This window comes from Leptonychotes weddellii, chromosome 10, assembly GCF_054177405.1.
Source record: "Leptonychotes weddellii isolate Sample4059 chromosome 10, ASM5417740v2, whole genome shotgun sequence".
Taxonomy (NCBI): domain Eukaryota; kingdom Metazoa; phylum Chordata; class Mammalia; order Carnivora; family Phocidae; genus Leptonychotes; species Leptonychotes weddellii.
Window position 1 is genome coordinate 1,394,668 of NC_138378.1, and position 25,481 is coordinate 1,420,148.

A 25,481-nucleotide genomic window follows, 5' to 3' on the forward strand; every position below is an offset into this window, starting at 1 on the left:
ATAAGGGGAGAAAAACCAAACACAGGAAGAGAGGAGAGAGGCTGCACCAGGTCTGGGGAGGTCACGCCATCAAGTCCCAGGGAACCAAGCGTCCAGGCTCCAGTGGGGCAGTCGCTCTGGACACTGAGCCGGTTCTGGGGTGGCGGGGTGGGAACGAGCTGGGCTGTTGGTGAGGCAGACGGCCAGCCTGGCCGCCGGACAAGCCTGCCTGACTTTTCGCCGCAGCGCCTGTCCCCGGGCCGCCGGGGGCGCTCGGCCGCCAAGAGGTGCCCAAAGTTAGGGAAACAAAGAGCTGAGCCGCCAGGCTGGGAAGAGCGGCCCGGGCGCCCGGAACCCGGGGCGCCGCTCGGGACCAGGAGCCACGCCCTGGGGGGTCGCAGTCGGGCCGCGTTCCCACGCCTGGCCCGGGGTCAGCAGGTGCCCCTTCCGGGAGGCCGGCGGGGGCAAGGGTCCGAAGGGTTAAGGCCACCGGCCGCCCCTCCCCCGCCCCCTCCCCGCCCCCTCCCCGGGGCGCGGGGCTCGGGCGCCCGGGCGGGCCGGGGCGGGGCCTGACGTCCGCAGGCGGGGCGAGCGGGCCGGCAGCCGCCGCACTCCCGCCGGGCTCCCGCGGCGCCGCGGTTCCCGGAGCTGGAAGATGGCGAAGCTGGGCGCGCGGCTCCGCGCGGGGAGCGCACGGCGCGCGGCGGGGCCCCACCGGGGCCCCGGGCCGCTGCTCCTGGTCGGCCTGGCGCTGCTGAGCGCAGCGCGGGCGCAGGAGTCGGCGGACGGCGGCTTCAGCCTGCACCCGCCCTACTTCAACCTGGCCGAGGGCGCCCGCATCGCCGCCTCGGCCACCTGCGGCGAGGAGGCCCCGGCGCGCGGCGCCCCGCGCCCCACCGAGGACCTCTACTGCAAGCTGGTGGGCGGCCCTGTGGCGGGCGGGGACCCCAACCAGACCATCCAGGTGAGCGCGGGCCGGGGCTGGGTGGCCGCGGGGCGGGCGGGGTGGCGAGGACGCCGTCGCGGGGATGCGGGCGCCGGGGACGGACTTGGCTGGGAGCGCCCAGGTACGGAGCGAAGCCCGCGCGATCCGTCCCGTCGCCCTAGTCCCGCATTTCGGGAAACGGAAGGGACCCCAGCCCGGCCTTCAGGCTCCGCCAGAGAAGTGCGCGTCCCGGGCGACGGTGGCAGGGCGGGCGGGGGGCTGGTGCCCAGTCCCTGGCGGCCCCGAGTCCCGGGATCCCGGCGAGGGCGGGACTTGGCTTCCACCGCCGCTGAGGGGAGGGGGCGGACCCGCTCTGCCTTTCCCAGGGACAGGCTGGAACCTGCCGGCGCGGATGGGACTGGGTTCCTAGAGTTTGGGGCCAGACACTGGAGGCTCTCACTGCCCGTAGCAGAAGCTTGAAGTCGTTCCCTCTGGGGATCTGGGTATATGGTGGGACCCTCAAGGGGTGTGTGTGTGTATGTGGAGGGCAAACAATGGTATTTTTAACTGGAGTTGGGAACACAGATGCAAATCCTGGACCGCCTCTCTGCCCCGCAGGTGGTGGGTCTGTCGGCGTCAGTCTCCCTGAGGAGATGGGGTTTCAACCCCCAGGACCTTCCGGAGGCAGGCCCACCAAGCCATGAGTCTGTGGGTGGGGAACGGGTCCAGTGGCACCAACTGGCATGGACACTTGACCACGAAGGCAGGGCTGCGAAGACCACCAGCCCGAGCACACAGGCTGGCAGGATCCTGTGAGGTCGCTTGGCCACCCTTGGAGGGGGATAGGGTCTGCTCCAGGGACTCCTTGACGCCCCATAGTAGGCTGGTCTTCCTACCCCTGCTGAACCTTAGGGAGAGTGGGGGCCCCAAGGCGGTTGTAACCTGAGTCACCACAGTCCTGGTGGAAGAGGCAGGGGGAGGGGAGGGCGGCAGTTAGAGGTGGATTAGCCCCGGTGGGTGATGAACGGAGGAGCCTCAGGTGGGCTCCCCCAGCACCTTCTCCACCTGCAGAAAGAGGCAGATATGGGGGGGGCAGTATAAGGGGAGAAAAACCAAACACACTGCCCTAGGCCCTCCCCCGAAGGGAGGAGCTGAGAGGGGCACTGGTGCTGCGGAACCATCCTGCCCTGGAAGCTCACCTCCCTTGGGCTTCTGGGCTCACCCGTGTGCTCTCCCCTGTGCCCAGCACCGCTGACAGAAAGGGTGTCAAGCCCATGTTTCAGATAGGGAAACTGAGGCCCGAGAGCTGTACTGTGGACACCTGCTGAAAGCCCCACAGCCAGGCTGGGATCTGGCGCGGTCGAGCAGTGAGAACCCGGCCCTGCCACAGGCCCTTGGCACATCTGGTTGATGTGCCAAGGGGCTGGGTGGCAGGAAGGAGCTTGTGTGGGGGTGGCCAGAGCTGCCCCAGAGCTGTCCCAGAGGGCCCGGCTGAGTACTCGATGCCCCTGTTCCCGGCGCGTCGGGGCCCCCCCCAGAAGTCCTCAAAGCTACCCGATCCCTGGTCTTTGTTGCTCCCTTACTGTGCTTAAAGGAGCCGTCTGGGGGCCCGGGGCAGAGCCCCTTTCCTCTGCTCCGTAGCGGTGCGCTTTCTCTCCCTGGGCCTCAGGCTCCTCGTCTGCAAAATGGGCATGAGAGCCGCTTCACCTGAGGTTGGGAGCATGGCCTGAGGAGCCTGGGAAGCCATCGGTTACGTAGCGAGGCCGACACACATGGTGTCACATGGGAGGGAGCCGACCTGAGTGAGCCCTGGCGGCCCTGCCCCCACAGCTCGGACCCCACAGGGTCTGGCAAGAGAGAGGCGGAAGCTTCCCTTTGAGGGTCTGGAGCACCCCTGGTCTGAGGCTGCCGGTGTGCTAGGAAGCCCCTTGGCCCAAGGGAGGCAAGCTGCACAGCCGTGTGGCCTTGGCTGAATCCCTGGCCCGGCCAGTGCCTCTGTCCTCTCTAGCTGCCCTGGCCTTCGAATGGGCTGGTGAGGGGGCCTTGCCTATAGGCCCCGGCTGGAGCCGAGCTGCTGGGGGCAGGAGGTGCCAGGCAGGTGATGCCCACCTTCTCTCTGTCCTAAGAGCTCAGTCTTGGGCTAGCATGGGCGTTGGGTCGCGGGATGTGGGGCCCGAGCCTGGGGGCTGGCAGCTCCCAGGGCCCCTGGAGGAGACAGACGAGGCCCGCTGGTGTCTGGGCAAGGTGGGCCTGGAGGCAGCTGGAGCAGGCAGAGGGCAATGGGGGCGTTCCAGCCCTGTGGCCTCAGGTGGGCATTGCAGGAATTCCGGGTTGGCCCTGGGCCCCGCAGGGGAAGTCGGGGGCTCAGCTGCCGGCATGGTGACTCACGGGGAGGGGACGTCCTTATCGTTGCTCCCTATTTCCTCACTCTGTTCCTGGCAGGACCCTCTGCAGTAGAGGGTGGAGGGAGCCTGGTTTCCCCAGCATTGTACACTGTGAGCCAAAGCCAGGCAGACAGGCCGGCCAGGAGGCCCACATCACCGAGAGGCGTCCGCTGTAGCCTTTTGTGGGGACTAGAGTCACCTCTGACTCTCTGGGTGGGCCTGAGCAGAAACTTTCCTGGGCCCCCTTGACCCAGCTTCCTCCTGGGCTTGCGGGCGGTGGGGGGGAGGGGGGTGCGTCTGACCACAGGCAGCCTTTTTTGGAAGGCCCACACCAACTCAGCCAGGTGGCCCTGCCCACCTCCTCTAAGAAGGCCCCCTACCACCCTCGGCCCTGCCAGGCCTCTGATGCCTTACACCTATGTTTGTGGTGCTTTCAGTGATCCCTTGGGCCCCCTCCTCTGTTTACCCACTGGGAGCTCCCACCGGCCCTGGGAGCCAGAGCCCTGGCTTCTAGTTTGGGGGTCCCCATTTGAGCTAGGCGGTAGAACTTTTCTGAGTGTCCCCTACTGCTCCAGTCCCTGGGTATGGCAGCCCTGGGGGTGGGCTCAGAGGCACAGTACAGAGTGAAGCAGTTGGTGTTGTGTCGTGTCCGTCCGCCCCCCCCCTCCCCCGCCGAGCTCTGGGGCCCTGGGCGGGGTCAGTAAATAGAAGATCACTAGTAGCCGGAGAATTTCAGGTCTCTGTGATAGGATAAAGAAAGCAGGGCAATGCATGCACGGGGATCAGCAGGTTAGCTGCTTGGGTGGTCTGGAGCTCCGGGGCCCCTGCAGAGGAGGTGACATGTGAGCTGAGACAGGACAAGAGATGAGAGCCAGGGCCCACTGGCCAGAACAAGGTCTGAGACAGGGCGGCCCGGAGCACCTAGCACAAGGGGTCCCGGGAGCCTGCTGGGTGGGAGGCGGGGTGTGCAGGTCCGGTGCATTGGGTCCCACCAGCCCGAGCACACAGCAGGAGCGTGGGGCAGAGCCCCGTTTGTGAGGCTTGGGGGCTCTCCGTGGCTGCCAGGCCTGGGAGTGGGGGAGCAAGGGATCTCCCACGCTCCCACCTCCAACTCCTAGGACAAGGTCTGGCCCCCTGGGAGGTTGGGAGGGGTGGGGCAGCCACATTTCCCAGACACAGCCTCTGGGGCCTCAGTCGATGCCAAGTCCCAGAGGGCTGCCTTTGTGTGCCGAGGGATGGCAGGTCTGGTTTCCTCCGGGGTGGGGGTTGGGCCTGCCCTCAGCCAGCGGCCAGCACCCAGCTCTGCCCCCCCGCCCCCCATGCCCCCAGCACCTGCTCCTCCCTGACAGGGACGCCTCTGTGCCCCCAAAGGACAGGCCCCTAGCAGGTGGCTGGACCGGGACAGAAGCAGCTGCCAGGCCCCACGTGGGATCCGTTAATCTTGCCGTGGCCAAGGCAGGTGCCATCCCCACTCCTCGGATGGGGACACTGAGGCTCATGGTGCCGTGACTTGGCCTGGTCCCAGGGCTCGGAAGCGGCAGAGCCAGGAGGTCCAGGCCTCGCCTTGCGTCTGCCCACACACCTCCACTCTGGGGCCTCTCCCCGCAGGCCCCTGGAATGGCTTAATTCCTTCCGTCTCTCTGGAGACCCTAATCCAGGCTCTGGGTGAGAGCCTGACAGGAGGGTTGTGCGTGAGGGGCCAGAGGAGCTGGGGAGGCGGTTTGGCCTCCTGGACCCCTCCCTGCCCCCTCCCCGCCCTGATGCTCCTGGGCCTTCCTTCCGGGGACTGTGACTCCCCCCTAGACCGGCTCTCTTTCCCCCTCGGCTCCAGCTCCATTGGACTTTGTGTCCCGTGCTGCCCGCTTCCTCCTGGCCCCAGGCCCCGCGTGGGTCACCCCTCTGTCTGGAGCGCACCCCCCACTTGCAGTGTAGGCCTCAGCACCTCCTCAGGGAGGCCCACAGGGATTTTCCCACCTAAAGAGGGTGCCCTTCTTCCCCGCTCTCCTGTTTCCTCCGTGAGGGCTGTGACCGTCTCTCCCGGGAGCCCAGCACGCAGTAAGCACTCAGCAGGGGCTTGCCGAGCGCAGGGGGATGGCAGGTGAGGGTGGCCGGTTGGGGGTGTGCAGGGCGGGAGGGTGACCGAGGGCGGGGCGCCAGCCCCCCGGGCCGCCTGACCGCGCCCTCCCCCACAGGGCCAGTATTGCGACATCTGCTCGGCCGCCAGCAGCAACAGGGCGCACCCCGTGAGCAACGCCATCGACGGCACGGAGCGCTGGTGGCAGAGCCCGCCGCTGTCCCGGGGACCGGAGTACAACGAGGTCAACGTCACCCTGGACCTGGGCCAGGTAGGTGGTCTGCAGCGGTGGGGCCCGGAGGGAGCTGCGGGTGGGGGCCCGGCGCGGACAGAGGCGTGGCGTGGGCACCTTCTGCGTGTTCCCTCGGCACCCCTGCGGCGGCAGGGGGACAGGAGGACGGGAGGGGGCTTCCCAGAGGCCACAGTCAGGGCCAGGGGACAGCTTGGAGGCCGGCCCAGATGCTGGGAGGCCCTGGTGTTTACTTGGAGGAATTCCTTCGCCTGGAGCCTGGCGCTGCCTGGCGGCTGTGGGAGGGGCCCGGACGGTGGGGGAGGCTGGGGGAGGCCCTGGGGTGCACATTCCCGGCATACCTGTGCTGTGGAGGCTGCCTTGGGGTCAGGGGCGCCTGCTCAGGCCACAGCTCTGGGCTCTCCTTGGCCTTTGAAGCCCCGGCGCAGGGGGCAGGGCCGCAGGCATTTCTCAGTGACCGATGAGCCCCGCCTGTGGGATCTGGGTGGGGTCGGGCTCCCATAGGCTCTGTCCTGCTCCGTGGGGGACTTTGCCAGGCCTTGGTGACCCGCCTGTGAGAAGGGCCAGCAGTCCTGTTGCCCCTGGGGCTGTGGTGGGGGCAGGTGGGGGGGGCTGAGCCTGCAAGCGACCAACCCTGGGCCCGCTTGGGGTCCCGGCTACAAGGTGGATCCTGCCGGAACCCTACCTGTTCACGGTGGCTGTCTTGCCACCGTCCTGGGGTGTGACCTGGTGGGTGTCTGCTCCTTGCCGAACCCCATCCCGCTGTCACCCTGACGATGTTAGAGAGGTGGGGAAGTGGCTGGAAGGGCAGGCCCCGGGGGCAGAGTTGGGGTGCTCTGTTGGGGTTCCTCCCGCCCCCAGCCTGGAGGCCTGCAGGCCTGGCCCAGGGGGAGGTGGGCAGTGAGGGGAGTGGGTTCAGGTCCCAAACGGCCACATTAGCTGTTGTGCCCTAGGGAGAAGTAGCCACGTGCAGGGGGAAGGAGCTGGGCTGGGGGCAGGGTGGACTGGGGAGGGGGCTCCCCCGAATGGGCTCCCTGCCTCGGGGTCCCCCGGGCCGCTCCACTTCCCTTCAGCTCACTGGGTTCTGATCACATCTGCGCTCTCCTGTCCCCTGGAGGGAGTCTGGGAGGGACATCAGAAGCCCGGGGGGGGCCCGTGGGAGGGACCTTGTGCTGAGCTGGAGGGTTCTTTCTGCCTCCCCTCCTCCTGCATGGGACAGACCTGGGGGGGAGGGCCCCTAGCGGGTGCACCCTGACACTGTCTCCATGGCAACGCCAGGGTGGCCGCAGAGCAGGGGGGCACGAGGTTCCCCCCGGGGTGCAGTGAGTGGGGCTGAGGAGGGGCTCAGACAGCGCCCCGCCCCACACCCCACAGCTCTGCCCGCGTGGGGCTCTGTGGCCCCTGGGCTCCACATTGTGAAACGGGCCAGAGTTGAGGCAGCTGGCAGTACATTTGTTTTGTGCACTGGTGGTTCCAGGCCAGTGAGAGGGTGTCACTGCATATCCTGACTCTCCAAGCCTCAGTTTCCCCAACTGTGAAATGACAGAGGGGACACGGGTCCTTTCCAGCTGTGTTTGCAGGGACAGAGACTCACCCATCCACAGAGCGGTACTCCTCTCTCTCCCCCCGCCACCCTTCCTCCCTTTTTTCCACCCACCCACCCTCCCTCTGACCCACCGCGATCCACCCACCCCTTCCCCCTCCCTCCCCTCTACTGCCGGTGGGTGAATCCGCCCAAGCCCCAGTCTTGGTCTGACCGAGGGGCTGCCAGCTTGGATGGGGTGGGGGAGGGGAGGACACGGACTGCCCACTACTGGGCAGCGCACATGGACCTGGTTTCTGGCTTTTATTTATTTTTTTCTTTTTAAGATACTATTTATTTATTTATTTGACAGAGAGAGACACAGCGAGAGAGGGAACACAAGCAGGGGGAGGGGCAGAGGGAGAAGCAGGCTTCCCGCCGCGCAGAGAGCGCAGGGAGCCCGATGCGGGGCTCGACCCCAGGACCCTGGGACCATGACCTGGGCCGAAGGCAGACGCTTACCGACTGAGCCACCCAGGCGCCCCACCGGTTTCTAGCTTTATGGGTGAGAGAAATCTCTTTCTTGGGCATGTTTCCCCGCGGAGATGGAATCCCAGAGGAAATTCCCACGTTCACCACCACTCTCTTGGAAACGGAGCTCATTCCTCCCTGAGCCACAGAGCGGCAACTGGGTCCCGTGGACGGGTGCCCCTGCTTCCTCAGGTTGGGGGTGGAGGCCAGGCCTTGCCATTGGTGCCCCATTGGGGAGCCCCACGTAGGGTAGAAGGAGTACCCGTGAGGGTTCTGGAGGGTAGAGGCTGCAGGGGCTGCAGCACCAGGGACGTGTCTGGGGGCCTAGAACGTGGCCCTCGCAGTGACCTGGGGTCTGAGCCCTTTTTTTTTTTTTAAAGATTTTATTTATTTATTTGACAGAGAGACACAGCGAGAGAGGGAACACAAGCAGGGGGAGTGGGAGAGGGAGAAGCAGGCCTCCCGCCGAGCAGGGAGCCCGATGCGGGGCTCGATCCCAGGACCCCGGGATCACGACCTGAGCCGAAGGCAGACGCTTAACGACTGAGCCACCCAGACGCCCCTGGGGCTCCCCTGGGGAGCCCTTAAGAGCTCCTTGTCTGGGGAGGTCCTGAGGATGTCCCCAGGGCAGGACCCTCTGAGCCCACTCTCTGGCGCAGATGGGGTGACAGGCTGAACCAGAGCAGCCTGGCCAAGCTAGCCCAAGGGGTCCTGGCTGCGTACCGGGTTTTCCCACTTTGGGACTCGGCAGTCCTTGGCGGCCTGGGCCCTGGGGTGGGGCTGGGCTTCCGCAAGGAAGCCAGGCTGAGTGGGCCGCGGGTCTGGGCACACCCCCTGTGGCGGGCTGTCAGCAGCCTTTGTTCTGGGACCTGGAGCGGATACCCTGGGAAGGGGGAGGAGGCGGCTGGCACTGGGCATCAGGAGGCCTTCCTGCCCCCGGGAGAACTGAGAAAGAGGGCAGGTGGGCTGCATGCCTGGTGGCGGGGCACGGAGCTGATGGGGCATGATCCCTGCGGTGTCCGTCTGTCTGGGGGCATGGGAGCCCCACGGGGCTTCCGTGAGCCTGCTCCCTCTTGCCCTGAGTCACCTCTCATCCCCTGGTGGTCTTTCCCATCTTGCAGTAGGCAGGGGACAGTGGGATCCTCTTCCTTCCCATTTGGCAGATGGAGAAAGTGAGGTTCCATGAATAAAGTCCTGGCTGGGAAGGGCACGGGGAGGCCCAAGCCTTGGCTCCCTGTCCTGCTTGCATGGTGGACCTTGGCCTCCGGGAACCCTCAGACCTGAGAGAACCAAGCTGTTGGTCTGACATTGCTGGGCACAAGCCTCAGAAGCGGGTCTCCTCTGGAGGGATGCAGGAGGGCTCCCCCGCTGGTGGTTTCCCGAGTCCCAGTGGCCTGCCTGGGGGTCCTCCCGGCCTCCCGCCAGCCTGAGGCTCCCCCTTCCCTGTGCCCAGTGCAGTGTGGGTATTGTTTCTGACAGCCCGGCTCAGGCTGCACCGCAGGGTAGGTGCTGGCTCAGGTGTCCTGCCCCCACTGGGGGCTCTGCCGTGGGGTCTCAAGGAGCTAGGCAGAGATAGCTGGGGCTTGCTGTGGGGAGAGACCCCTCCCTTTCCAGACAGCCCTCTGGGGCCTGCCATGGAGGGGAGACTCCCCCCAGCAAACCCCTCCCTTTCCTGCCCACTGCAGCCACACTGCCCAGATCTGGCTTCAGGTGGGGAACACTGACCCCTCCCAGCTGTGTTCTTACCTGTGATGGGGCAGGTCGGCCCATGTCTCAGCCCTGCGAGGCCACGAGGAAGGGTATGGTGGTGCAGAGGGGGGCCAGGGGCCAGCGTTGGGGTATAGGCTGGGGTGGTTGGGTGTGAGGCCAAAAGCGTTGAGGACTAGAAATGCCAGGGTCCAGAGGCTGTGCCCTCCCTGGGGGACAGTGGGGGACAGGGAGGACACCAGCTGCCACCACCCACCAGACAGGGGAACGGAGGAGCAAAGCTTTGGCACAGCTACTGACCATTGGCGGTGAACCCTACCTGGGCGCTTGGGGAAACTGAGCCAGTGTGGTGCTGGTCTCCAGAGGAGATGCTGGGCTTGGTCACAGCCCGGCCATATGGGCTGTGCCCCCTGGACTGTTTCGTCTCTGACTGTGGGGAGGAGAGCTCCTGCGTGTGGGCCTTGTGCCTCGGCAAGGGCCCCAGAACACACTGGCTGCTTCAGCTGTTCGGGTCCCCGGCAGCTCTGCCCTGCCCGCCCCAGGTCTGGGCAGCTTGCCCTCAGAGGCCAGCCAGCTCAGGGCTCCCTGGGCAGGCCCCCTGCTCCCACTGGCCCGGCTTGCTGGCCCGGCTGGGCGCTTGGCCATGTGGCCAGCACCCTGGGGGCGTCAGCGGGGTTGTTCAGGGGAAGTGGCAGGAAGTATGGCCAAGGCTGGCCAGGCTCTGGCTATGGAGCCCCACAGCCAGGACAGGTGCGGGGGCTGGACCGGACATGGGCTCCCTGGGGGAGGACACTGGGGGGTCCTGGTGGCATCCCTGGGGTAGACGCCCCCTTCTCCAGTATGGGCCACGCCTTTCCTCATGAGAATGAGCAGGACCCTTTGCTCAGAGGACATGGGGCCAGAGGGGCCGCCCACGCTCAGGCCTGGGGGCCATTTGTCGCCAACCCTGTGCATCTCATCGCTGACCCGCTTGCCCGCAGCTGTCCTGGCACGCTCATCTCTACTCACACTGGACACACGCACCTCCCCGCCACCTCCTATGTCCCCCCCACCCCAGACCCTGGCGGCCCCCAAAGCCTCCTGTTCTCTGTGTTTAAACAAACCCCACGCGTTGGTCTCCAGCAATACCACTCACCAAGACTAAACTGTTTAGTTTGGGGGCTCCCCCGGGGATAAACTCTACTTCCTGAGGCCCACGGTTGACCATCTGGCCTGACCCGGGCCAGGCTTCAGGGAGGAGGGGACGCGGCAGGGAGCTCTGGGCCGGGGACCCGAGACAGCCCCTGGCGGTGGGGGTCTTGGAATAGCCACAGGCCCAGCGCTGGCGCGGTGCTGAGCCATGCGGGACATTCGCCCTCCGCTCTCGCTGGTGGGGTCCTGCACACCTGTCAGGGGTCCTCCCACCCCCCATTCCCCGAAGGTCTCCCCCACTGCTCTGCACACCTGTGCGGCAGGTGTCCCGACCGGCAGAGCGCTGAAGCCGCCCTGCATCCTCTGCGTGTCCGTGTTCTGCTCTCCTGGGGCCGTGGCTTTCCACGCCCTGCCCCTCCTGGCTCTGTTTTCAGGCTCCTGATCCTGTTGTGTGGACGTCCATGCTTATTTACCCAGCTGGGGGCTCGAGGAGACACGCCTGCCCTGGCCCGCCGGCCCTGCTCTGCCATCTGTCCTCACTGTTATCTGTGTTTCCTGATGGGGTCTCTGCTGGGAGGGTGGGCAGGCTGGGGGTGCGGGGCCCTGAGGGTGGGCTCTGGCAGTCTGGGGTGGGGGGGATCCAGGAGGTCTGGGTGCCCCAGTGCTCACTCCAAGGGGAACCCGGACGCCTGGTCTAGGAGGGGCTTCCTGCCTCCGCCCGGCCACAGCCTGGGACCCTGGCCCATCCCGGGAATCGGCATGGGGCCTTGCTTCCTGTGGGGCCAGGGCTGAGTCACAGACTGCCCGGTGATTCACGCCGCCCAGCCCAGCGGATGGGGGGGCGGGCAGGCTCCCTCCCTTCCCCCACTGCCCCCGGGACAGGGGCACGAGGGCTGGCCTGGGTCTTCCCGGCCCCGAGATCAGCTGGGGCAGGGGCGGGGTGTGCCAGCCACGGCCCTCCCTTGGTGATGTGGGTGCCTCAGCCCAAGAGGTTGCTGACCAGCTCTCCCCCCCGCCCCCCTTCCCATCCCTGGGGGCCCCAGAGACCCCCGCTGGGGTCTGTGGGAGTAATGTGTTTCTTTAGCTCTCCGTGTGTCGTCCAGACCCCAGCCCTGCGTGCACACACACACTCCACCCCCACCCCTGCAGCTTCCCTGCCAGGGGGCTGCTAACTCCTGCTTGCCCATCTCCAGGGGTAGGTGGTGTCTGCCTGCTTCGGGCTCTTGAGAGGCACTGTGTCCCGGCCCACACCTCTGCTGTGTTTGTCTTCCTACTGCCCCACGTCCCAGGAGGGGAAGCGACAGCCGGGGCCACACAGCCACTGAAGCCTGGAACCCACCCCGGGCCTCCTGCCCTGGCCCCGGCCCCCCTCAGGCAGTGGTCACCGGGGCATGTCCCCCCCTGGGGAGCCCTGACCCTCTGTGCTCAGGCTGGGCGTGGGGGCCGGGGGGGCGGGGGCCGAGAGGCAGGTCCGGCTGCTGTGCTGGAGACGTGCCTGCCCCCAAAATAGCCAGATTTTTAAAAATAACTCGGGAGGCTTTTGTTTGGCTTTTGCTTTAAAAGACATTTTTTTCCTTTTGCACAGAACTTTGTAGCAGCGGGAAAGGTCAGCCCCAGTTGGCAGTGGGGCTGAGCAGGCGGGCCGGGGGGGCGGGGGCCTGAGCCCAGGGGTCTGCTCGTGCTCCCAGGTCCTGTCCAGGGCAGCTGTGGGGTCCTGGCAGCCGGAACCAGTTGGGGACAGATGGGGAATGCTGGGTGCATGTCTGCCTCCCCTCCAGCCCAGGGCCTTGGGGACAGCCGTTGAGGGCCCCTGTGTGATAGGCGAGGTGGCAGACAGATGGAGGCAGGGGTCTTTCTTTAAGCGTGTCCCAGGGTGCTGTGTACCGGGGCGGACGCTTCCACGCTGCCCTGGTCCTGCCTGATCAGTGCGTTGGAATCAATATTTGTGCAAGTGCTCTCAGCTGGGAAAAATGCAGCCAGCCGCCGACCTGGGGGAGGGACAGAGCTGTCCAGCGGAGGGTGCAGCCTGGTGGCCTCGCTCAGGGAAAGGCGGGGGTGGGTCCCAGGGGAGCTTGGCGGGAACCTTTAATTTCCTTGGGGCCTTTGGTGGGGGCCAAGCTGCTGGCCACCCCCCAAGAGCGGCCTGTGGGCATCTTACACTCATCCAGCCCCCCCACTCCCCGCCCTTCTCCCCCCACCCTTCCTCACAAAGACCCCTCCTGGCATAGGGGCCATTTGAGGTCCTCCCGGGTCTCCCTGGAGCACCTGAGGGTCAGCCAAGGTGCCAGGCTGGGTGTAGGGTCTGTACCCCCAGAGACTGAAGCCCCTCCCTCGATGGGCAGGGCTAAGTGGACGATGACGTCAGAGCCTGGCTGTGGGTAAATAAGCCTGTGCCCCCCCCACCACCCCGGGGAAAGGCGGCTCTTAACTTGAATTGAGCCTGTCTCTGCAAACACCAGGCCTTCTGGGAGGGGCAGGACTCCGAACAGGCGTGTCTCAAGGGCTGGGACCTCTCCCCCACCCCCCATTCTTAGCAGCCTGTGCCCACCTTCCCTCATGGAATCACCATAGCGGCCTCAGGTTGATGGGGGGTGGGGGGCTGACTGTGGGCCTCGGGCAGCCCTGAAGGGGCCCCTTCCCTGTCCTGTGGGGCCCCTATGCTCTGGGCCCAGCCCTGCGGGTCTGGGGCAGCAGGTGCTAGAGTGGACCTGCTCCCAGGTCTGGTGGGGCCCTGCTGAGGGCACAGGGGGCGGCCCGGAGCGTGATGTCACCCCTGAGGCTGGTGCAGAGTTCACTGCCTACCTGGGGGTGCCCTTGGGAGGGGGCCTGGGGTGGGGGCTCCCATCTCAGGCCCCCAAGGGGCATGTCTGCCAGCTCTATCCGCCCTTGTCTGGGGCCCCCCACTCGTCTTGAGCGCCAGGCCCTCCCAGTGCAGACTGGGGGTGTCCTGGGCCCCTCTGCCTTCCCTGCCTGGGTCTCCTTGGAGCCCAAACATACCCTGCACAGAGCCCAGCCTGGACAGTGGCCCTGCCTGCTTTGTTGTTCTCTTGGCTCCGGGGCAGAGGGCTGGGGGAGGGGAGGCGCTGGCTGGCCCTCAGAGCCCCAGGGCCTGGAAACCACCGTCCCTGCCCCCAGCCCACTCCCCGACGGTCATCACGTAGGAGGCTGCGGCTGGGGTGGGTGCCCGGACGCCACCCCTGGACGTGTGTGTGCAGGGGAGCAGCAGACATGCACGGCTGGGCGTGTGAGAGTAGCGCTCTCCGCCTCATCATTGAGGCCCCGGGCTGGGCAGGTGCTTCTGTCCGAACCCACAGGCTGTTCTCCGTGCCTCGGAGCCCTTTCCTGGGAACTGTGGCCCAGGGCTGGGGGGTCTGGGTGCTGATGTGGGGACCCCTTGCCATGTACTACATCCCCAGGGAGCTGGGTGAGGGGTACCTTTGGCAGCGAGACCCCAGCTCCACAACCTGGAAGGGTCCTCCGGCCTCTGGGGGACAGCTGCCTCTTGGAAGGGGCCCTTAATTACCCCTCCCCATGTGTCTGTATAACCAGCACCTCTGAGCGAGCATGGATGGGCCAGTCAGGAGGGCTTCCCTGAGGAGGCGTCCAAAGTGCCCTCTGGAGGCTGTGCCAGATGAGGCTGGGGGGCCAAGGCTCAGACCTGCTAAGTGCAGGGCCAGGGGGCAGTCAACAGAGGAAGGACCCCAGCAAGCCCCCAGGGGCACAAGACATAGGGGCATCCACTGGGATGCTGACCTCTGGTCAGGAAGAGGTGAGAGACAGGCATGAACACGCCCTGGGAGTGAGGTTGTGCTGGGACCAGGGACAGAACAGGTGGTTCTGGGCTGGAGCTTGAGGGGTTCTCGGGGCCTCTGGAGTAGCAGCTTCGCCCTTCCCCCCCGTCCTGGTGCTGCCCTGACGTGCCCAGGGCCCCGTGACGCTCCAGCCTGCAGCTCCCGGGCTGCTGGGGTCTCCCTGGCCCAGCCCCAAGAGGGCTCGTTCCCTGGTCTGTCTAATCCACTGGGGCCTCCTGATGAGGGCAGGGGCCTGTCCCTGGGGCCTCGGTGGCCATGGGCCAGTCAGAGGGAGAGGGGGCAGGTCCTGAGTCAGCCCTGAGAATGATGAGGGGGTGACCAGGGTGGGGCTGGGACAGGGGCCTTGTCTTGGGAGCTGCAAGCTGTTTGAGGAGGCCAGGCTCATGTGGGAGCTGGGGCTGCCATTTGGCCACCTGCCCAGGCCGGCCACCAGACCTTCGGGGACCGTGGAATGAACTCCTGTCTTGGCCAGCCCAGCCTCACTGCCCGGACACTGTGGACAGGCTGCCCCGACGTGCCCCTTCCATCCCAGCCCCTCACAGGCCCGCCTACGGCCTCAGAGCCTGAAGGACCCCTGTGTCTCTGGGGCAGGGATGGAGGGCGGCACCTCCAGGCCCAGGAGGGGAGACATTCAGGAACGGTGTGTTCCCACCCTTTGTCTCTGTGTCCCCGGTGTGGGCCTGAGTGAACTGGGGGGCTGCCCCCTGAGCCGGTTGGCCCCCATAGGCCAAACCCCCAGATGGCCAACGTGGGAAAAGAGAGCCCACCTTACAGGGTGAGGCGGCGCTCCGGGTGTGTGCGCAGGGCCCTGAGCTGAGTGGAGGGGGTCTGGGGGCGTCAACACCTCGCCACCCCCACAGGTCTTCCACGTGGCCTATGTGCTCATCAAGTTCGCCAACTCGCCGCGGCCAGACCTCTGGGTGCTGGAGCGGTCCACGGACTTCGGACACACCTACCAGCCATGGCAGTTCTTCGCGTGTGAGTCTCCTGGCGGGGGCTGGCGGGGGCGCATCCCCTGGGGTGGGCTGCCATCACCAGGCGCTCTCAGGGTCCCCACTCCCGCAAGCGTCGGGTGTCGAGCGTGAGTTCCCAAAGGCAGGTGCATGTCAAGCAGCTCCTGTCCCCGAGGTTGGGCACGGCTGGGCCCAGGGGCTGGTGGCACCAGGAGTCCCTGGTGCCACCTCTTGGCTCCCTCTCGACCGGCTTCGTGGTCCGTCAGCTCCTGAAGTAACAAGGGGAGCCGGTCAGGAGGCACGGCAGCTCCCTAGCCCATCACGTCCAGGGCCTCCATGACCGATCACATTGATGGGGAGCCTCCAGTTGGGTGGACCTTGGTCACGGCTCCCCCAAAACTCCATGGGCAAGAGTGGGGGTAGGGCAGTCCTCTGGAGGGCAGTTGGAAATGGACCCCCAAGGACGGGGATGAGGATGGCCATCCGGAGCGGGGGGGCACTTGTTCTCTGCAGAGAGAGGGGCAGGTGTGGCGAAGGCCGGGAGGGGTCAGTCCACGAGGCGTGGGCAGGTTCAGAATTGCCAGGCTCTGGGCTCGGCAGGGGTCAGGCTGCACCCCCACCGTGCCCTCCTGGGGAGGCTCCTCTCTCAGCCACGCGCCTCACTCTTTCTTCAACAAAACCCTGTGGGGTTGGCGGGGTGGCCCATCGAGGCGCAGCAGTACTTGCAAGCGATCCTGGGGCCCCGCGCCCTCACCTTCTGGCCCGGTCCCCACAGCCTCCAAGAGGGACTGCTTCGAACGGTTCGGGCCACAGACGCTGGAGCGCATCACGCGGGACGACCACGTCATCTGCTCCACCGAGTACTCGCGGATCGTGCCCCTGGAGAACGGCGAGGTGGGCCCCGGGGTGGCCCGGGGGCCGGTCCCTGCTAGCGTGATGGGGGCGGCCCCCGCCCTGGCCTGACCCTCTGCCCTGTGTGCAGATTGTGGTCTCCCTGGTGAATGGGCGCCCCGGGGCTATGAACTTCTCCTACTCGCCCCTGCTGCGTGACTTCACCAAAGCTACCAACATCCGCCTGCGCTTCCTACGCACCAACACGCTGCTGGGCCACCTCATGGGCAAGGCGCTGCGGGACCCCACCGTCACCCGCCGGGTGAGACGCCGGCCAGTGGGCTGTGGGGCCGGTCGGGCTGGGCCGGGCCGCGGGGCCGTGGCGCTCACCGCCCTCCGCCCCCGGGTACAGTATTATTACAGCATCAAGGACATCAGCATTGGTGGCCGCTGTGTCTGCCACGGCCACGCGGACGTCTGTGACGCCCAAGACCCCACGGACCCCTTCAGGTGAGGCCCGCTGCCCCCTGCCTGCCCTTCTCATCCCCTTCCTAGCTCAGGGAGGAGGAGACCTGGTTCCGTTGCCCACTGTGTCCCTGGTCCTGCGTGACCTCCCCTGGCCTCATTCCGTACGTGCGCAGTGAAGTGAGGGTTGTCTTGCGCCCGGGTCGGACCTCTCTGTGCTGTGGCCAGTGGCCTGTCCCGTCCCCGCCAGGGCCCTGCGCCGGGCAGTGGGGGCCGTCCTTGACCTGAGGCTGCACGTCCCTGTTCTCCAGCTACCTCCCTTCCCTCGGGACGCAGATAGCGCTCCCTGCTGTCCCCGTCTTCTCCCCCGGCGTGGTCCTTGTGCTTCGGGCGCCGAGCTCAGGCGCTGCTCGTTGCTCTGGGAAATTAAGTGCCAAGCGGGAACTCGAGCTGGCCGGGAGGGGAGCCCGCTGGGCGCCAAGCTGGCCTCAGGGGAGAGGCGGGCCTGCCCTTACCTGCTGGGAAGGTGTAGGTATCCACTCTGACTCACCTGTCCATGGGTGTGCCCTGAGCCCGGCTCAGCCTGGGCGTGCGAGGGGTGGGGCGGGCTGGGCAGCTTCCCCGGAACCAGACACCAATACCCCCCCACCGCAGGCACACACCAGTGTCCCAAAGCACCAGCCTGCCCGGCTCTCCCTGCTCCCGTCTCCTGCCGCCTCAGCCTGTCCTCAGGAGGGCTCTGCCCCTTCTCAGCCCCGCACCCCGTCATCTCCGGCCACCACCCCCACCTCTGCCTGCACCACTGTCCCCACTGTCCCCACTGCCATCTCCTCCAAGCCCACCTCATCCTCCTTCCATCACCACCGCCACTTTGCCACCTACCAGCCTAGCTCTGTTCCAAACCCCTCATTCACTCTCCCCCTTTCCTTTGGCTTGGAAGTTATGTGTTTGGTCCAGCTGGGCCGCCATCACAAAATACCGTGGACGAGTGGCTCAGAAACAACAGAAACTTCTCACCGTTCTGGAGGCTAGCGAGGGCCCACGGCTTGGTGTGTCCTCACGTGGCACGGGGGTGAGGGAGCTCTCTGGGGTCCTTTTACAAGGACACTAATCCCACTAATGGGGGCCCCACCTGCAGACCTAATCAAAGGCCCCACCTCCAAATACCATCGCCTCGGGGACTAGGCTTCACACTGTCGGGGGACACACGCGTTCAGCCGGTAGCAGTGCTGTTTAGTGTAACGGTGGCCCTTTGCAGCAGGCGTTCGCGACCAGCTGCCATGTGGCCCTGCTCACGTGGCGCCCGCGAGCACCAGCCCCACGTGTGGCTCTTCTCTCCGGCGGGAGCTCCCTCGCCACTGCCCGGGAGCCGCCTCCTCGTCCGCCCAAGCCCTGGCTCCGCATCCTTCCCTGAATCACCTTGCACCCCTGGGCACTCAGTTTCCTTTCCCTAAGGTGCATCCTTTAGTTGTTCTTCCCGTGAGTCTGTGTCCTTGCCCGATGACCGTTGATGCGGTGGCTGTCTTGGCCTCCCTCTCAGGGGACAGTTTAGCAGGTTGCAGAACTCCGGATGGTGGCCATGCCAACACTTCACAGAAGCCGCTTCCCTGTCGCTTGGCATCCCAGATGGTTGGCAGAGTCCGTGGTCACCTGCATTGCTGCCCCTCTGGCTTGTCTGCTCCTTCTGGAGGGTTCCATGACCTTCCCCTGGTGCTCTGCAGATTTCCTCTGTGGCGTCAAGGAGTGGACATGTCTTCTGTGGCTCAGGACTCCTGCCTTTTGAATCTGAGAGTGTGGGTCATTAATTCAGGACCATTCCTGGCCAGCAGCTCTGCCTGTCAGCTTTCCTCTTCTACCTCTTTTTTCTTTCCGGAATCCCGTTCCGTAGATGGGCTCTTCCTGTGGTTTCCTTCTGTCTCCGAGTTTCTCCTGTGACCCCCTCCCTGTCTTCTGAGCTGCCTCTGGGTCGGTACTTCGGTCCACCGAATCTCCAGCTGAGCATCGCCTGTCTGCTGTCTTCAACTCCAGTGATTTTGTTTTCCATTTATAGAAGTTCCGATTGGTTCTTTGGCCACGTCTCCCTATTTTTCATAGCATCGCATTTTTTACGTTTTGGGTTCCTTCTGTTATAACTTCAAACGTTCTTATTTTATGGTTTCTACCGACTTGCTCCCAAGTTCTTGCAGTTGGATCCTGCTGACCATTGTGTTGATGGGCCGGCCGCATTGTGCCCTCCCTGGTTCTTCAGTGGCGGCTCCTCTGTGCCCTGGTTGGGGACGGTCACACCCGAGTGGTTTGGTGAGGGCCTTCGCCAAACACCCCGGGGTACCACCGCCGGGCTCCGCTTCCTGTGTTGTTCCTTGGTGCCCTGACTATGCGACTGTGGCGGAGCCAGACGCCAGCCGCGGGCCCGACGTCACAGACCGTCAGAGCTGGGGCCAAGACAGGCTGCTCGGGCCGCCGCTCCGGGGCAGGCCGCTCCTGCTTCCTCTCCCCCAGAGGCCTCCTAGATAGCCCCAGGCCCCCAGGGCAGCAGTGTTGATTCTCAAGGCCCCCGCAGACACTTGGTTGGGGGGGGACAGGCTCTAACCGTGTGGTCTGAGGCCCACAGAGCAGGCAGCGCCCCCCCTTGGCTGAGTTCTGGAGGTGTGTGTCGGGTGGGGCCCTGGGAGGGTGGGTCTGAGCGGTAGGTGGCTGTGGCCAGCTCTCCCCCTGACCACTGAGCCAACGGGAGCTGCTCTCCGGGACGGCAAGCAGGACTCCAGCCCTCCGACTGGTATCCACCCCCGCTGGAAGAGGAAACAGCTCCTGGCCCCTCGCCCCTGGGGAGGCACCCTGGATGCATGGGGGCGTCTGGCAGAGCTCACACTGCTGAGTGAGACCTGGGCCTTGGAGCTGGCCCAGGGAGGCTGTGGGCTTGGCCTGAGGGCCTGGCCATGGTGAGGAGGGGTTAGCTCGATCCTGAAGGCCCCGGAGCTCCACACTGCCCTGTAGGCAGGGGCCACCTACACTCACCACGCAGTGCCCCGTCCCAGGCCCCACCCACCAACACATCCTGTCCCCTCCTCCCCCCCTCCATGAAGGCTGGGGCGCAGCCCCTTGTGTCCCCCGGGTCCACAGTGTGGCCCCTCCCGTCCCCGTGTCCCCACAGGCTTCAGTGCGCCTGTCAACACAACACGTGTGGGGGCTCCTGTGACCGCTGCTGTCCCGGCTTCAACCAGCGGCCGTGGAAGCCGGCCACCACCGACAGTGCCAACGAGTGCCAGTGTGAGTGCCCAGCACGTGCACACCTGCACACATGCTCACCTGCTCACCTACACACACACACACACCTGCTCACTTGCTCACCTGCACACCCACTTATCTGCACACACATCTGCTCACCCGCTCATCTGTTCACCTACACACACTCACCTGCTCACCTGCACACCCACTCACTTGCTCACCTGCTCACCTGCACACACACTCACCTGCATACCTGCTCATCCGCTCGCCTGAACACACACCCACTCACCTGCTCACATGCCCACCCGCTCACCTGCTCACCTGCTCACACACACGCCTGCTCACCCTCACGCCGGCCCACCTGCACACACACTCACCCAGCTTTGCCGTGGCCTGAGGCATGCTCCGGCCACGTGGTGTGTGCTGTCACCCAGACCAGGCCACATCTGGGGTCACCGGTGGTTTGTGAGGCGGGGTCATGGGGGGCCTGTGAATAGCTGTGCCCTCTTCTCTCCAGCCTGCAATTGCCACGGCCATGCCCACGACTGCTTTTACGACCCTGAGGTGGACCGGCACAATGCCAGCCAGAACCAGGACAACATCTACCAGGGCGGGGGCGTGTGCATCGACTGCCAGGTGGGACGGGGCTGGGCCAGCCCGTGGCGGCAGCTAGGGCGGGTCTGGGGCACTGGGGTGGTGGGCTGCCCCCCCCCGCATGGTCGGCATACCCAGGGTTGGGGTGGGGGGAGAGAGGGGGGTGGGAGGGTCCCTGCACTCAGTGGCCCCGTCCTGCCCCAGCATCACACCACCGGCATCAACTGTGAACGCTGCCTGCCCGGCTTCTTCCGGGCCCCGGACCATCCTCTCGACTCTCCCCACGCTTGTCGCCGTGAGTGGGGTTGGCCTGGGGTGGGGGGGGCCTCCAGGGGAAAGGGTGTCCAGAGGGGGGCCCTCGCACTGCTCTGGGAGGCCCGGCCTGGCTCTCCTCCCCCTGCCCCGCCGGGGAGGCAGCTGGGCCCCAGGCTTGGGGTCTCACGACTCCCTGGCCCCCACCCAGGCTGCAACTGCGAGTCGGACTTCACAGACGGGACGTGTGAGGACCTGACCGGCCACTGCTACTGCCGGCCCAACTTCACGGGGGAGCGTTGCGACGCGTGCGCCGAGGGCTTCACTGGCTTCCCGCGCTGCTACCGTGAGGGCGTCAGCCTGGGGGGCCGGGGGCAGAGCTGGGGCGCTGTCCCCGGAGCCCTGTGGGGGACCCAGGGTGGGGACCCCGGGTGGAGCCTGCCTACGCCCAGAGGTCCTGCCTACCTATCCGGTGGCGCTGAGCCGACCCGGCTGACCCGTGCTGTCTCCCCCCCTCAGCGGTGCCCTCCTTCTCCCCCAATGACACCAGCGAGCAGGTGCTGCCAGCCGGACAGATTGTGAGTAAGTGTCCTCCGAGGCCCCGTCCTGCCCCCCAAGAGCGGGATTGTCACTGTGGTCGCCTCCTGTTCGGCCCTTGTGTTTTTATGCAAATAATGCATTTTCGAGCTAAGAAACCTTCAGGAGTGTAGGTAAGCCCAAAGCAGAACGAAGGTACCCAGAGTTGCATCACTTTCAAACGACCCCTCTCCCCACAGCTGGGACCCTCCCGGGTGCTGGTGCGGACTCGATGTGTGCGGTGGGCACTGCTCTGGGTTTCCTCCCACTGCGGTCCTGTAAGCGTGCCACCTCATGTTCTCTGTCATCAGACAGATGCAGTATTTCTTCAGTCAACCCCCAAATTGTTGGAAATTTAAGTTCTTTCCAATTAAAAAAAAATGCTACAGTAAACATCCTTGCAGCTAAAACTTTCCATAAGTTCTCAATAATTTCTGTAGAACAATTTCCTAGAAGGTTCTGAGCCACAAGACTCGCCTGTTCTGGGACCTATTTGGCTGTAGGTCGCCAGATCGCTCTCTTAAAAGAAACCATGTTCCGCGTTGTGGCGTTGGCATCCGCGGGCGCGAACGGTCCTCGCTGGACGGCGGGCACTGCTTGCGATTGTCAGCTCGCCCGGCGGGACGCTCACCCAGCAGAGACCGCCTGCGCCCGCGTGTTTCTGGAATCGGGCGCGCCTCGGGACGGTGTGTCAGTCTGGCCGGCGGTTTTTCTTCCTGACGGCATCACGTGGCGAGCACGGCTGCTGGCGGTGTCTCGGCTAGATCGCATTTGACATTTGTCGTCTGCAGCGCGTCTTTGACCCGTCTGTGAGGTGACTTTGCACTTGCTTTCCCGGGGAGCGTGTCATCCGGGGTCTTTGCTCTCCGCACAGCCGCCTCTGCCCGCAGGGCCCTTTGCCCTGTGTCTCCGGGCTCTTCTTTCCTGTGCTGGCGTGTGAACCCTTAGGTGGTTCTGTGGACGTGGTCCTTGCCTCTGACTCACCGCCGACTCAGTCGTTTGGAGGCGGCACGCCCTAAGCTCACTTACCCTCATGCCTGTTGGTCTTTGACGGTTTCTTCTTTATGCGTCGGTGTCAGGTTTTCATCGGCGCTGTAAACGGGGGTCGGCAGACTTCTTCCAGGAAGGACCAGACAGTGCTTGCTTGCTTTCGACTGTGAGGGCCGGGTGTCCTGCTGTGCGTGGCTCTTGAGCTCCGCTGTCACGTGCTGCAGCTGGAACGTGGCATCGACCGTGTGGATGTGAATGGGCCTGGCCGTGTTCCAATAAAACTTTATTTGCAGACCAGCCAGAGCAGCCCTGGGACTGTGGTTTGCTGGTGCCCAGCGGAAGTGCTGAGGAGCCCTGCTGTCCCCGCGGCCCAGGGCCGGCGCCCCGGAACGGCCCATGCCAGTGGGGGTTCAGTGCAAACAGTGAATCCTATTCGTGTCTCTCCTAACGTACACCCGTGTGTCTGTATCCGTAAGGAGGACTAGTTGAAAGCTTCCTTGGTCGTTGTTGTTTTTGGGTGTGTGTGCCATCTTGCTTTGGTTTTCTTTCTTTTTTTTAATGTTTTATTTATTTATTCATGAAAGTCAGAGAGAGAGAGAGAGGCAGAGGCAGAGGGAGAAGCAGGCTCCCCGCCTAGCAGGGAGCCCGATGCGGGACTCGATCCCAGGACCCTGGGATCATGACCTGAGCCGAAGGCAGACGCTTAACGACTGACCCACCCAGGCGCCCCTTGCTTTGGTTTTCTAATTCACCTTGAGAATACCTGGAAAATGACCCATACTTGGTTATGCTCCACAGTGGGCTAAAAATCACAGGAATCACCCATTTCTTAAAAGTTTGATAGAACTTATAAGGATGCCTGGACCTGACACCTGTTCAGTGGAGATCTTAGATTATGGTTCTCGTTTCTTCCGTGGTTCTTGTATCTGTTCGTTTCCCACCTCAGCGTAAGTCCATTTTAGTCATTTTTATTTCTTAGCAAATTGTGTCCTTTGGATTTTAAAATGTATTGGTATAAAAATCACGTGCAGCATTCCATCGTGATTTGTACATTTCATTTCTCTTACTAGTTTAATTTCTTTTATTTCCTTCATTTATTAGATGTATCAGAAATTTGCTGAATTTATTGGTGTTTTCAAAATACAGCTTAAGATTCTACCTATAAGATCTGCTGGGGTTGGGGCGCCTGGGTGGCTCAGTTGGTTAAGCGACTGCCTTCGGCTCAGGTCATGATCCGGAGTTCCGGGATCGAGTCCCGCATCGGGCTCCCTGCTCGGCGGGGAGCCCGCTTCTCCGTCTGCCCCTCCCCCCTCTCACGTGCTCTCTCTCTGTCAAATAATAAATAAAATCTTTATTAAAAAAAAAAAGATCTGCTGGGGTTTTTCTCTTTTCAGTTTGGGGGAGAGATTTAACTTCCTTTTTTTTTAAGATTTTATTTTATTTTATTTTATTTATTTATTTGAGAGAGACAGCACGCGTGACAAGTGGGGAGAGGGGCAGAGAGACCGGGAGAGGTGGACTCCCCGCTGAGCAGGGAGCCCAACGCGGGGCTCGATCCTGGGACCATGAGCTCATGACCTGAGCCGAAGGCAGACACTTCATCGATTGGGCCCCCCAGGCACCCCTACAGTCCGCTGTGATTACGCACAGCCTCCACGCTGGCCCTCAAGGCCCCACACCTTACTCGCTTTATGCCTGGAAGTCTGCGCCTTCCCCGTGTCTCCCACCCCCAGCCCGGCAGCCACCGTGTTCTCTGTTTCCGTGAGCTCAGTGTTCCGTTTTTGTGCTAGATTCCACATAGAAGTGAGATCACTTGGTGTTTGTGTCTTTTCTTTGTTTTGCTTCATTGCTGCTCTCCTGGCTTCTTGGATTTATTAGTTTCACTTTCTTAATTATTGACAAACAGGAGTGGAGTGCTGGTTCTCAATCAGGGGTGATCCTGATCCACAGGAGAGTGTCTGGAGACAGTTGGGGTTGTGACGACTGAGGGGTGCCACGGGCACATCGTGGGGGGGCCGGACACGACCCAGCCCAGAGCACCAGCAGCGGCGCCCAGGCCGGGGGACCCCGGGTTGCGGCTCAGCTGTGCTGTCCCCGAGGGCGAGGGAGCCCCGGCCGGCGCCTCCCACGGGGTGGTTAGATGGCCTTTCTGTCCTTGTTTGATGGCTCAGTCCTAGTTTCATTGCGTTGGGGTCAGATAGGGTCTTTGGAATTTGAGATTTTCTTTGCTTCTCACCTCGTACGTGACGCCTTTTAGAATGTTCCGTGAATGTGTGGCGGGCCCGCGTGTGCTGTGTGGGATACAGATCGCCATGTGTATGCCCACAAAGCACACACGTTCATTATGCCGTTTAAATCCACGCCGTCCCTGCTCCATCCTCATCAGGTTCTGAGGACAGTGTCTTCAATCTTTCTATGCAGGGTGATGGTTTTGCCAGATCCTTCCAGCTCAGGAGTTTCGGCCTTTAGCACCTCTCGACCCCTTGGTCCTGCTTTTACAGCAAGGGGCTTCCTGCAGACCCAGGGGGCGAGCCCCCCTTCCACACAGCAGCTCCCCATCGTCCTGCTGATGCTTGTGGCCTAGGGTTCTCCAGAACCTTCTGGGGTCTCCATGCTCACCTTCTCTGCACCTTGCTGTCCCTTCATGAAGCTCTCTGTGGCCCGTCTGGGTCCTTGGTTCAAAGTGCATCTTTTCAAGAGAACATGACAAGATTTTCCTTTCCAAACTGAGGCCTCTGGTTCTGTGTTGTGAGAGGAGCCGTGGCCCGGGCAGGGCTGTGGCCATCAGGTGGGGCTCGCTCCTGTTCTTTCTGTCTCATTTCTCCTTCTCCTGAGGTGTTTCCTGCCTGCGTCTTGCTGGGTTGGACAACAGACTGTGCTTTGGTTTTGGATGATTTGTGTTTCCTTCTTGGAGGGTTGGCAAGCTCTGTTTCTCTCTTCTGGTCCAGCCCCAGGTCACCCTTTGTCTTTGACAAATGTCAAACCATAATTTTCTGGGGCTCCTGGGTGGCTCAGTCAGTTAAACGTCTGCCTTTGGCTCAGGTCATGATCCCAGGGTCCTGGGATCAAGTCCCGCATCGGGTTCCCTGCTCAGCAGGGAGTCTGCTTCTCCCTCTCCCTCTGCCCCTCCTCACGGGGCTTGTGCTTGCGTGCGCTCTCTCTCTTTTTTTTTAAAAGATTTTATTTTATTATTTTTTGACAGAGAGAGACACAGTGAGAGAGGGAACACAAGCAGGGGGAGTGGGAGAGGGAGAAGCAGGCTCCCGGCCAAGCAGGGAGC

The 25,481-nt window shown here is 63.9% G+C and overlaps 1 protein-coding gene across 2 annotated transcripts in view; it reads left to right on the forward strand.

The window, feature by feature from the left end:
• The first annotated feature begins 301 nt into the window (after nucleotides 1-301).
• Nucleotides 302-25,481, forward strand: part of LAMA5 (laminin subunit alpha 5) — a 51,010-nt gene continuing 25,830 nt past the window's right edge. For both annotated transcript variants that reach the window (XM_081832468.1, XM_081832469.1), the window contains exons 1-11: nucleotides 302-943; nucleotides 5,481-5,633; nucleotides 15,176-15,293; nucleotides 16,044-16,162; nucleotides 16,251-16,421; nucleotides 16,512-16,609; nucleotides 19,716-19,831; nucleotides 20,307-20,425; nucleotides 20,588-20,678; nucleotides 20,847-20,981; nucleotides 21,155-21,217. In XM_081832468.1, the coding sequence (XP_081688594.1) occupies nucleotides 635-943; nucleotides 5,481-5,633; nucleotides 15,176-15,293; nucleotides 16,044-16,162; nucleotides 16,251-16,421; nucleotides 16,512-16,609; nucleotides 19,716-19,831; nucleotides 20,307-20,425; nucleotides 20,588-20,678; nucleotides 20,847-20,981; nucleotides 21,155-21,217 (1,492 nt within the window). In that variant the 5' untranslated portion in view covers nucleotides 302-634. The remainder of the gene's footprint in view (nucleotides 944-5,480; nucleotides 5,634-15,175; nucleotides 15,294-16,043; nucleotides 16,163-16,250; nucleotides 16,422-16,511; nucleotides 16,610-19,715; nucleotides 19,832-20,306; nucleotides 20,426-20,587; nucleotides 20,679-20,846; nucleotides 20,982-21,154; nucleotides 21,218-25,481) is intronic.